The sequence below is a fragment of the Montipora capricornis genome, chromosome 3 (genome assembly GCF_036669925.1).
Source record: "Montipora capricornis isolate CH-2021 chromosome 3, ASM3666992v2, whole genome shotgun sequence".
NCBI classification, from domain to species: Eukaryota; Metazoa; Cnidaria; class Anthozoa; order Scleractinia; family Acroporidae; genus Montipora; species Montipora capricornis.
This window is the reverse complement of record NC_090885.1, coordinates 9,973,378-9,983,402: the sequence shown is the minus strand read 5'-3', so window position 1 is coordinate 9,983,402 and position 10,025 is coordinate 9,973,378. Positions and strand designations below refer to the sequence as shown.

The 10,025-nt window shown below is 39.6% G+C and overlaps 1 protein-coding gene across 1 annotated transcript in view; it reads left to right on the top strand.

Moving 5' to 3' along the window:
• Positions 1-203: 203 nt before the first annotated feature.
• The window catches only part of LOC138042146 (uncharacterized), a 13,277-nt gene continuing 3,455 nt past the window's right edge, over positions 204-10,025 (top strand). Inside the window, exons 1-6 of the mRNA XM_068887946.1 lie at positions 204-284; positions 867-927; positions 1,960-2,381; positions 4,149-4,241; positions 4,567-4,659; positions 9,512-9,679. Of these exons, the coding sequence (XP_068744047.1) occupies positions 222-284; positions 867-927; positions 1,960-2,381; positions 4,149-4,241; positions 4,567-4,659; positions 9,512-9,517 (738 nt within the window). The 5' untranslated portion in view covers positions 204-221 and the 3' untranslated portion in view covers positions 9,518-9,679. The remainder of the gene's footprint in view (positions 285-866; positions 928-1,959; positions 2,382-4,148; positions 4,242-4,566; positions 4,660-9,511; positions 9,680-10,025) is intronic.

Here is a 10,025-nt window from a genome sequence, read left to right as displayed (position 1 = left end):
GCTATGGTTTCCTCAACGAAATGTTTTTAGCTCCGTTTTAGTTTTAAGCCAACGCGTACGCTTACCATATTCGTAAAATATGGTAAAGTAGCTCATATACCGTGATGGCTAAGCCAATGAAAAGTCTTAAATTGCATTATCCAATGATCGAATTTTTAATAATATCCCTTATTCTTCAGGTAATGACTGCAATATTGGTAGCATTAGGCGTTTTTCTTGCAATGATATTTCATATTGGGACTAAAGAGCCTCTTGGCACGACCCTACAGGCGGGAAATTCCGTGGTAAGTTTGAGCCTAGTCTGTACCCTACTCTAGCTGTTTTCGCTTGAAAATCCACTGCCACATTTCACTGAATCCGTTTTCTCGCCTAGTTAGTGAAGCAGAACGCCTATCATGCGCACGGATTACTGGAAGAAAACAATGAGCTCTTTAAGGCAAAACGGCCAGGATCCATGGCATAGTGACAACTTTAGTCTCAGTCAATGGAGGCCCACTTTTAAAATCTTCAAGATGATGCTACGGGCTTTTAATATGCTATGGCATGTGAGATTGTTGGTTCTCAACAATCTCCAAAAATTATTAATTCAGAAGGGATTTCAGTTTTGCCTTCTACATATGTTCCGAAAACCGATGTTTTATTAAGTACTGAGTCCTTAATTATTAAAGTGCGTACTCTATCACTGAAACAATGAACACTTATACATGGTCATTACCAAGACTGAACCTTTGTTTATAACGTGGTTTTGTTTTGAGAAAGCAGTTGTTCGTGGATCTCGGTAAAGATAGTGGTAAACGAGTGCTTGCGGACACTCATTGACATTTGGTTTAATTCCTATTATGAATCACATTTTCCTTCCTTCTTAGAGTCTTACATCTTTCACTCCCTCGACTGCTCATGGAGAATTGATGACTCGTCTTTCACCAGGTTGGGTATCTAATTGTATAAACTAGTACATTTACTTGATTTCAAGAAAGTCACAAACAGGTCATTTGGAAAGAGCTTGTTGGACAAAGTTAAATCGTGAAGTTAAAAAAAAATGTTTAAAAAAGTTAATTAAAAACCTTAAACCATCATCCAATGTTACTTTGTTTGTCTAGGTAAGGTATACGACCCACTCAGTGTAAATTTGTTGCTTTGACAGAGCAGATCTGGTTCAAGTCTCTTCCACTATTCCTCTCGTTTAAAAAACAGTTTCGAGATAAGCTTTACCAGCTTTATTGCATGGGCTCCTTGTCGGTCTACCTAATTTGATTCAATATCCCATTCAAGGTCGCTTGCACCAGTTTCAACAATTCTGAGGCAATTTTTTTTGTTAGGACAATTAACTCTACAACATTGGTTCACGTAACGGCAAGGTTATCCCACCATATGAAACACCAATCCTTGCTTTTATCGCTCAAATCTTTAAAATGATGATTTAAGATAGGAGCGTTTAAAGACAAAAAATATAGCGTATTTCTAGATAACTCTGTTGTTGCCATGGCAATCAATTACGTCACATAAATAAGTGCATCTTGTTAAGCATTCATTGGTGTTTGGAATGGCACCATGACACTCTCTATACGTGTAACAGTGGTTGCCACGTGAAGCGTGGTATATGTTTTTGTCCGTGTGCTCTCCTTTACAATGGCCGCTACGATTCATTAAATGTTGTGTTCACGAGTGATCCTTATCGTGTTCTTCACTCTCCATGCGAATCAATCAACATATCACACGTTAATTTCACAAGGCATGTTAAGATAACGTGGATTACGAGGGTCAATCCTCAGTAATTCATCAGTGAATCGTTCTAGTAAGATAGTCACTCGGAATTGTTGAAACTAGTGTGAGCCACCGTAATATTTAATCACGAGTCCATCAAAGGCATCAAGAGCGGCCGAAACATACAGAGACCAGTCCAGTAGCACTTAGACCTTGAATTTCACTCACTGATGAGTCTTCCTTGCTGATTTACAGGATTAAATACTGCGGCAACCAGTGGACGAGATTGTCCATCGCGCAGAACTTATGGTGTTAGATGGACAGCCATCAGTAGTGAACAGGAGGAAGAGCCAGCGTCAGCAAAGAAGGCCGCTGTTCCGAAAGAAAATCTTTCATCAAGCAATGTTAACTGCGCTAGTGTTGACAACAGAGGTTTTTCTGGTAGTATAATTGCACTGAATTCAGGTGCTCATTCGGATGACAAAAACGTCGACAAAGTTCCAGCACCCATCAATCTCCCAGCGGTTTCATTGGAAACCAAAGGCTTTCCTTTACCCGAGAATAACGCAAAAATTAGTCCTTTTATTGTTTCACGGGACGCTGAATCCGCTCTTCCACCACGAATAAACGCCAATAGGATTATACAAGAGTGGCTTATTGATCCGCGCTTATACATGGTAAGTATGGGTTTATACGTATTCCTCTGTCGTGAAATCCAAATAAAGTTCACATGTTACATCAATTAGTTAATTACAGAATAACCATTCTGAAATTGAGATTAAGCCTACTACATTATGTTGATAAATATGATAATTTATGCACAGTGCCGGCAAGGCATATGTGGTATGTACCCAAGATGCAGCGTGGTGCACGTTTTGTGCATGTGGTCTCCTTCATAATGGCCGCTGTGATTCATTAAATGTTGTGTTAACGAGTTATCCTTGTCGTGTTTTTCACTATCCACGCGAGCCAAGCAACAAACCACATATTAATTTCACAAGTCATCTCAAGAGAACAAGAAGTAATTATAAGAGAGCGAATCCTCCATAATTGACCCTATTCCGATGAAAATTATTTGAAATCATCTTTAATTGATACGTTCTGTGTCATAATGCGTGGCTATTGGTCGCTTGCTATGAAAGTGGATCGCTCAGTCATGGGATCAACAGATCAACCTTTGCAGCCAGGGCGCAATCTAAAAATAAATTTCAAATAATTATCATAGGGCATTGGGTTTTACAATCGTATCATATATTCTTTTGGTCAGCTACAATCGCAGGGGATTATATCACCGCAGAGATCTTGTTAAAATTATTTCTATCACTTAAAGTAGGGTTGGCGAGGCTTAAAATCGCACGAAATATAAAAGCGCTCAACAACACTTCATGGCACCTATAACAATAATAAACATGAAAAAAATGTCCATTCTGATCAACCTCGATCCCAGGGTCTCTCTTCTCAGCCTCCTTTGTCGAATTCCATGTGTAGTACATAAAATGCCTGGCCGTGAAACGTTTTGTCGTTGCTTGTTTGACCACAAATCAAATGCGTGCTGATTCCCTCAACCGCAATGATAACAAGGCCTACATTTTCTCGCCTCCCCTAACACATATTTGGTCTACTTCCCAAATTTTGAGAGGCACGTGACCAACCTGAACCAGGGTCTTCCTCCTCAACTACAAAGGAGTCAGAGAAGAGAGACCCTGGGAACGAGGTTGCATTCTGATTGACTGACAGAAATGCAATTTTAAGGTAACACAGTGCACAAAATAATTGCAATTGGTAATTGCAATTGTTGTGGTCACTCTGCAGTGAAACGAAAACAAAATAATTTCTAACTTAGTACAAGTAAGAAAACATCAATAAGATAGGATGGGGGCATTCTCGTTTATTGATCAGACCAGGAGCCCATCGTCAGACATAAATAGCGCCAGGGTAGTTATTAGAACACAATAAATGTAAAAAACAAAACCACGGAAAGTTTCTCAAACAACTCTGCATACCAGCAGAAAACTGTCTAACAATAAAAACGTGAAAAATTATATTTTGATGCAAGAAAAAAAAAACCCAAGCATTCTGATTTGTCAACTATCAAAGAAAGTCACAGATAGCCAATCAAATGCGACCCATGGATGACGCAAATGCGAACGATGCTTCTGGTTAATTTACGATAAGCTATCTCGATTTTTTTCATGTATATTATTAATATGAAATCACATGATTTTTATCGTGCAACTACGAAACTGGCCTCGTGCAATTTTGTTCATCTTTGAGAAAATTTACTCGTGCCTATTTATTCTAAATTGCACTTGAAATCATGTGATTACCAATACTGAAACAAATTAAACCGATGGCTTATACAACAAAAGCTAACAGCACTTCTTTTTACAGCCCAAGACAATACTGAAGCTCAATGCCTCTCCCCTTTTATGATTATGCTTCAGGTTGCCGTCGTGTATTCCTGTACAAGGGCCTTACAAAATCACGCCTATTCGTATCTGCCGTTTTTCCTCATTTACACACTTGACCTTAGTAAGGTATGTACAGATGTCAAATGACTGTATCAATCTGCCATTTTATAATCAAAAATAATGTTTAAAAAAATTGTCAATTTTTGGTCACGAAGAAGAAACGGTCATTTACGTCAGATACGATATCGCCAGTGACTGCTCTTCGTCCTGCTTTACGCAATATGGCTTGAATTTTAGAAAACTCTCTGAAATTTAAAGCCCACTATGCAACATCTTTTGTTTTTTCAAAATTTTGTAATTTTTCAAATATTATTTACTATATGAAAATGCCAAGTTCGTTGGAAACAAATGAGTGTAAAACTACAATTGTTTTTTTTTTTTCGATTTTCAGGAATCCATTGCTTATCTGCCGCTCATTATGTTAATCAGTGCCACTGTATCTTCTATATTTTCAAAGAAGCTTGTTGGGATAATTGGAAACAAGGTAAGGTAGATCAGATAAGGTAAGATTAGGGGCAGAAAAGAACACAAGCAGAAGTCCATAGCCCACAAGTCCACAAGTCTCGATCTGCGATCTACGATCTGTCTGTCTGTTTGAATTCAGCATTAATCCATTTTTAAAACGGCTACTGGTAGACGTTTTTGCGGGAAAAAGGTGGTGGTATTGTATTCCTTGCAGAATTCAAATTATTCCATTAAGCACGAGCAATCCCTCCTGCGACTGCTTGGTTGCAAACCAACAGAAAGGGGGGCGGTTATCATGCCCAATCTGATTGGCCTTAATCTGGCGGGACCCGTATTCTAATGGACCTTAGAGAGTTTAAGGGGTCACAGACGTATTTCTTGCGCGTTGCTAAGGAAGTGAAATGTTACTTCCGGTGACTGACATCATCATATCTTGACTTGACCAGGAAACCTACTCACAAGCAAAAATCACCGAACGAACTGTTGTTTGCATCGAAGGCTTTTCCTCGCCCTTCCTCGGACTCGTTCTCAGATGAACTGCGCATGAGTTAACGAATTGACTTCGGGTTTGAGAAAAAGCTAAATTTCAGGCGGTCTTTAAATTGAATTATTTATTTTTTTAATATGGCACGTTTCACCTCCAAATACAGAATATAGCTAAGCATTGATTTTTTCAAATCATTCTTTTTGAAAATTTTATGGGTATTTCAGTATCGTTTATCTCTCCAAAAAGAACATTCTTCAAAATAAAAAGAAAACCATGCTTGGCTGGATGCAAAAACGAATTCAAATTATGAAATCACTGATTAAATACCCAAATTGAGTAGCACGTAGACAAATTTAGAGTTTTCTTTTACTGGTCACGTGACGATTGGCTTGGCATGATGACGTCATATTTAGGGTCATTGGTTTACAAAAGTTGGAAACTGACCAAAAAATGCCAAATTCTCTCAAATTAGTTAACTATTACATCCTTAGCAACGCACCCCAAAAAATACGTTAGTAGGCCCTTAAGCAAAGACGACGGCTACGGGTACGGCAACGCCACGAAGCAAGAATATTATTTGTTAAAAAAGGAAAAATACTCGTGCTGCACGTGCAACAAGAATTTCTGTGCATTTTTCTGCCGTACTCCACAAAACAACAACGTGAAATCACCACATTTTAGACTTTGACGACAACGTGAGCATACAAAAAAGAAACAGTCATTTTCTGTTTTGACTTTAAAACCGTCCGTACCCATTCGCCTGTATTGTAAAAGGTAAACAAGACGGAAAAATCGCGAAATACTTTTTGCGCTAAGTTATATATTGGACTGACGTTTTCGTTGCCGTGGTTCAGATTTCTCGTCAAACCAGTTTTGGCCCGCCAAGCTGAGCCTGCTTCCCACGGGACGCAATGAAGCGGATCCTTTACAGACATTTCTGAAAATTGCGATTACGCCGATGGCTATTCACGTCAACACTTTTAGTAATTTTGGAGCAATTTTAACGATGTTGTATTGATTTTAGGTGCGTAAGCTTGATTTATTTGATCAAATTTATTTTCCCCCAGAGCGGAACTTTATTATTGAACGTCAAGAGAAAATGAGGGGACAGAGAGGGAGGCTCCCGGTTCAGCCCTTGGGATATGTCATGTCCACAAAGGTTATTTTTAGACGAGCGGAAGTCTGTCTTCCGAGACGTCCGCATGTAGGCCAACCTCGGTCTGATGTTTGAAAGAAAAGCAAAGATTTCATGTAATGGCGGACGATGTGGACTTAACGTTTGTCGATGACTGCATGCGGACGTCTCGGAAGACAGACCCGCTCGTCTAAAAATAACTTTCGTGGACATGACATATCCCGGCCAACTCCCCGAGCCTCCCTCTCTGTCCTCTCATTTTCTCTTTTTAAAATGTATCTTTTCACGTTGTCAAAGCCGTTATAGTGCGTGAAGGCACTGAAGCAGCACACGGACCATCGAAACAGTTTAGCCTTTTCTTCTCGGGCCGAAGTCAACTTGGTTGTCGCAATAGCTTTTGAGAACCAGCTTTTTGATTTTTCCAATCAGTAACTCCCTCGAACATAATGTCCAATCAGCGAACAAGTACAAATTCTGTCCCAATTTGATGACATGGAAATGAGGTTCTGGGGTCGTGCGACCAGAGGATTTCTTTTTGTCCGCGACTGTTGATTTGGAATCGCTGAGCGTTCTCTGCGATCTTGAAAAAAAAAATTCCTCTGGCACCCAAGGTAGAGCATACCATAATGTCTTTTGAAACAATAGAAATCAAAATGGCTGCCGTGTCTGCAAAAAGGCCCATTAACAAATAGAACGTGGTTCAGCGCTGTCTGTACTCTTATCGACAACGATATTCGTCATCACAATAAACAAAATGTTGTGGGCTCATGATGCGCAGCTTTCATACTGTACGATACTCATTGAATTCATATTAAAATCGAGTCAAAGTGCTCACTCAGATATTCGTTGGTTTCCAGTCGAAAATTGTTGCACTGTATCGTAGATATTACCGTTCAATACCTCGGGTACATTTTTTATCGAACATGGTTATGTTGGTGTTATGTTTATTGTTTGTAATATCCATACTGGCAGTACTAAACTATCAATAAAAGAATATAAACAAATAAAAATGGATTATGCACTAGTCAATTGGAACGACGACCCTCGAAAAGTAGCGAGGAATGTAACATTTGTACAGTGTTACATTTTAAACCTTCTTCAGTCCCTCCTGTTCAATCCCCGGTGTTACGCAACGCTCAAAAGCGTGATAGCTGCCACAGAGTTTTCAAGACGTATATTTAGCAAAAAAAGGCCAATTACTGCAATTGCGAGCACTGTAAGACCACAAAGGCAGACCCAAAACAATTGAAGTTGGAACGTTTTGCCCAACTAGGACCTAGGCCCACTCTGTCAAGGTTAGTGCCACAAGCCCAGCGAAAAGTCGCGGCCAATTTGAACAAAATTGTCAATGCCCCGGAGAAGTAAAATTTTACAAAGCTTAATTCTACCGCCATGTCCTCGTTACTTCCCCGCTATGCTCGGGGTCTGGGGGCCGTGGTTTCAATTGTCTAGTGCATTAGTGAGGTGCCTTCGATTCCTGTTTTTTCTCCATGAGGAATTAGGAAAGTAGTTGAATATTTTGCGAAGGACCTTTTTGTACCGTTTTCTAGTATGTAACTAAGGTATCGCACTAGAAGTATTTATGCAATATCAGTATGATGGGATATCGGTATAGACTTTCTTTCTGGTTAGCCAAGCAGCGTGACTCCCATAGCTCCTGCCAAGGGGTATTACCTGCCGGTCACCTATATCATCCAAGTATTAAGCCCATCCAGCATACCTTGACTTCGGTACAGAATAATTATAATTTTTGCAATACCGGTGAAAATAGGAATTCGGAAGAATTGCTACCAAAATGATTTTCTGTTAAGCAGATGTTGATGAGCAGTCTTTTCCACCACCCGTTCCAACACAATCCCTGTCTTATACAACTGAAAAAAAAAGAAAAAGAATTGAGGTCCTTCGAACAAAACAATGACGTTTCCTCACGACGCCTCCCTCCTACTCTGGGACAAAACCACTGCAAATAATTAAAGGAGGAGGAGGAGGAGTGGGTGATCTCCAAGTCATCTCTTCGAAGGTGTAGACGATATTAAATAGACCATTCCACGATTTTTAGCGCCATTTTGGTCGGGGGGCAAACAGGGAAAAATTTGTAGTAAATTTATGGGATTTTGGACGGCTTTGAACCGCTGTAGCGCTGCTAAAAGGAGACAGATTTCCACAGTGATAGTGTTAAAAGACATTTATACTGACATAATTTTCATGAAATATAAAGAACAGATTCAGGCTACAACGACCATAAACGAATTTTTAAGATTCCATACAATCCCTTCTAAAATCATCATGGCAAATTGCTGCGAAATTAGAAGCAACAAGAGAAGATTTATTATTCGAATTTACGGACGTCATACCTTCCTTAATGCCTTATTTTCTGTTGAATGAATGAATGAATGAATGAATGATATCAATAAAACTGTTTAAAGTAGTGCTAAAAGTTGGAAATCTGTCTCCTTTTAGCGGCGCTACAGCGGTTCAAAGTCGGCCAAAATCCCATCCATTTACTGTAAATTTAGCCGTTTTTGCCCCCCAGACAAGATGGCGGTCAAAAACCGTGAAAGGGTCTATTATCTAGATACCGTAAATCCTCTATTAATTCCCCCGGGGGGCTTATTTTTTTTCAAGCACTTTTGAGGGGGAAGGGGGGTAGCGGCTTAATAGAGAAGGGGAAGGGGCTTATTCAGCGAAACGCATCACCTGTTGCAAAAATACCGTGGTATGAGACAGAGTAGACTTACGCGTTGTACAATTAAAGTCACTGGCAAAAGTATTTAATTCACTTGTGGGAGCCTAAAAGTAACAAAAACACAATTCCATTCTTCAAAAATGCGCTTTCGGCCTCATGTTCTTCGGTAATTTTTATGAGAATGGTTACTTGTATTGATTTGTCGCACACAACTTAAAAATGAAAATCTCTGGAAAACTCCTCTTATATTTACATTTGTTATCTCTTACATGTAAATGTTTTATAAACAGCCTTGAAATTTATGATACTATAATTCTAAGGTACGATTGGGGGAGAGGGGGGGGGGGGGCTTAATAGAGAGGAGGGGTTATTAACTTTCCTCCTCTGAAAAGAGAGGGGGGGGGGCTTATTTGAGAGGGGGGGGGGGCTTAATAGAGGATTTGCGGTAGTTAAATTTGCTCGAGACGTAATCGACCTTAAAAAGATCATGTTATGCACTCCTCTCATCGGATGATCATGTCTGCTCGTTTGCTAACATTCTTTTAATTTTGGATCTGTTTTAGGGGTGATTTACCATTGCTGCTCTACTTGTTGTCTGCTCAGGAGTGATGTCTTATTTCATCACTCAATCCATCATGATCTATCCTTCTGTTGTGCTTCTCGGGCCTGGCTTTTCCTCGACGCTCGTTTGTTCCCTCAGCTTCGCAACAGAACTAATTGGCGAAAACAAGGTGAATAAAGTTCAAGTAATTTTTCAGCTAATTTTTATTGACCGTTTCGTATTATTTGCACAAGTTCTAGAACTTTTTATGAGAGAAATTATTTTGGGTTTGATAAAGCCGAACAACTTTGGCAAAACAACACAACATGGAGTGGCTGTCTAAAATCATATCCAGGTCTCCTCCGTTATTCCGAAATTCATTTTAAAAAACTTTATTATAAAACATTTTATTATTTGGAGGAGAGTGTTTTACTGGGAACTAAACCACTCGTAGATTCCATACGCCACTACATCCGGGACCCGAGTGGCGTATTTTCCGTATGTCACCTTTGTGAGTGTCATATCGTTCAATGACT